At 59.7% G+C, this 918-nt stretch overlaps 1 protein-coding gene across 5 annotated transcripts in view; it reads left to right on the top strand.

Moving 5' to 3' along the window:
• ATP2B4 (ATPase plasma membrane Ca2+ transporting 4) overlaps positions 1-918 on the top strand; it is a 46,717-nt gene that overhangs the window by 24,461 nt on the left and 21,338 nt on the right. For 4 of the 5 annotated variants that reach the window (XM_031065295.1, XM_005430989.3, XM_014311302.2 and 1 more), the window contains 2 exons: positions 378-539; positions 643-857. In XM_031065295.1, the coding sequence (XP_030921155.1) occupies positions 378-539; positions 643-857 (377 nt within the window). The remainder of the gene's footprint in view (positions 1-377; positions 540-642; positions 858-918) is intronic. The other variant, XM_031065294.1, reaches the window with a different exon arrangement.

Below are 918 nucleotides of genomic sequence, written 5' to 3'. Positions count from 1 at the left end.
ACTGGGGACACTGGAGCATCTCTGGGCTCATCCCAAAGCACTCCCAATCCTCTGCTGGTTTAGAGGCTGGAAGAGACCCCAAAATCTGGCCTAGAGGGTCTCTTGCAGAGGTGTGACGGGTGCCAGAGTCACCTCTGAGGATCCCTGATCCGTGGGCAGGGGGTAGATGACAGAAAAGCAGCCCGGAGAGAGGTGGCAGGGCCCTGGACACGGAGCTTCCATGTGCTCGGACGCGTGTGTGGTCGGGAGTGGTTCTTGTCCTGGATTTCTCTCTCTCTCTCTCTCTGCCACCACCATCCTCCTCCGTGGTGTCCTCCATCCTGGCCTGGGGCTCTCCTGTTCACACGTGGTGTCTTCTTTTGCCCCCCGGGCTGTAGCTAAAACTCAGGATGGTGTGGCCTTAGAGATCCAGCCCCTGAAGAGCCAGGAGGGGGTGGAAAACGAGGAGAAGGAGAAGAAGAAGGTGAAGGTGCCCAAGAAGGAGAAGTCGGTGCTGCAGGGGAAGCTCACGCGCCTGGCGGTGCAGATCGGGAAGGCAGGTGAGTGACAGTGACAGTGACAGTGACCCCAGAGCTGGTGGGGAAGGGCTGACCCTGTGTCCTCTCTGTCCCCTGTGTCCCCTGACCTCGTCCTCGTCCCCAGGGCTGATCATGTCGGCCATCACCGTCATCATCTTGGTGCTCTACTTCGTCATCGACACCTTCGGGGTGCAGAAGCGGCCCTGGCTGGCCGAGTGCACCCCCATCTACATCCAGTACTTCGTCAAGTTCTTCATCATCGGCGTCACCGTGCTGGTGGTGGCCGTGCCCGAGGGGCTCCCGCTGGCCGTCACCATCTCGCTGGCCTACTCTGTCAAGGTGAGACCTGAGGGTGAGGAGGGACTGTTGGAATATCACCAATATTGTGGACAGGACATGC

The sequence above is a fragment of the Geospiza fortis genome, unplaced genomic scaffold (genome assembly GCF_000277835.1).
Source record: "Geospiza fortis unplaced genomic scaffold, GeoFor_1.0 scaffold547, whole genome shotgun sequence".
NCBI classification, from domain to species: domain Eukaryota; kingdom Metazoa; phylum Chordata; class Aves; order Passeriformes; family Thraupidae; genus Geospiza; species Geospiza fortis.
This window is presented reverse-complemented; position numbering and strand designations above follow the sequence as displayed.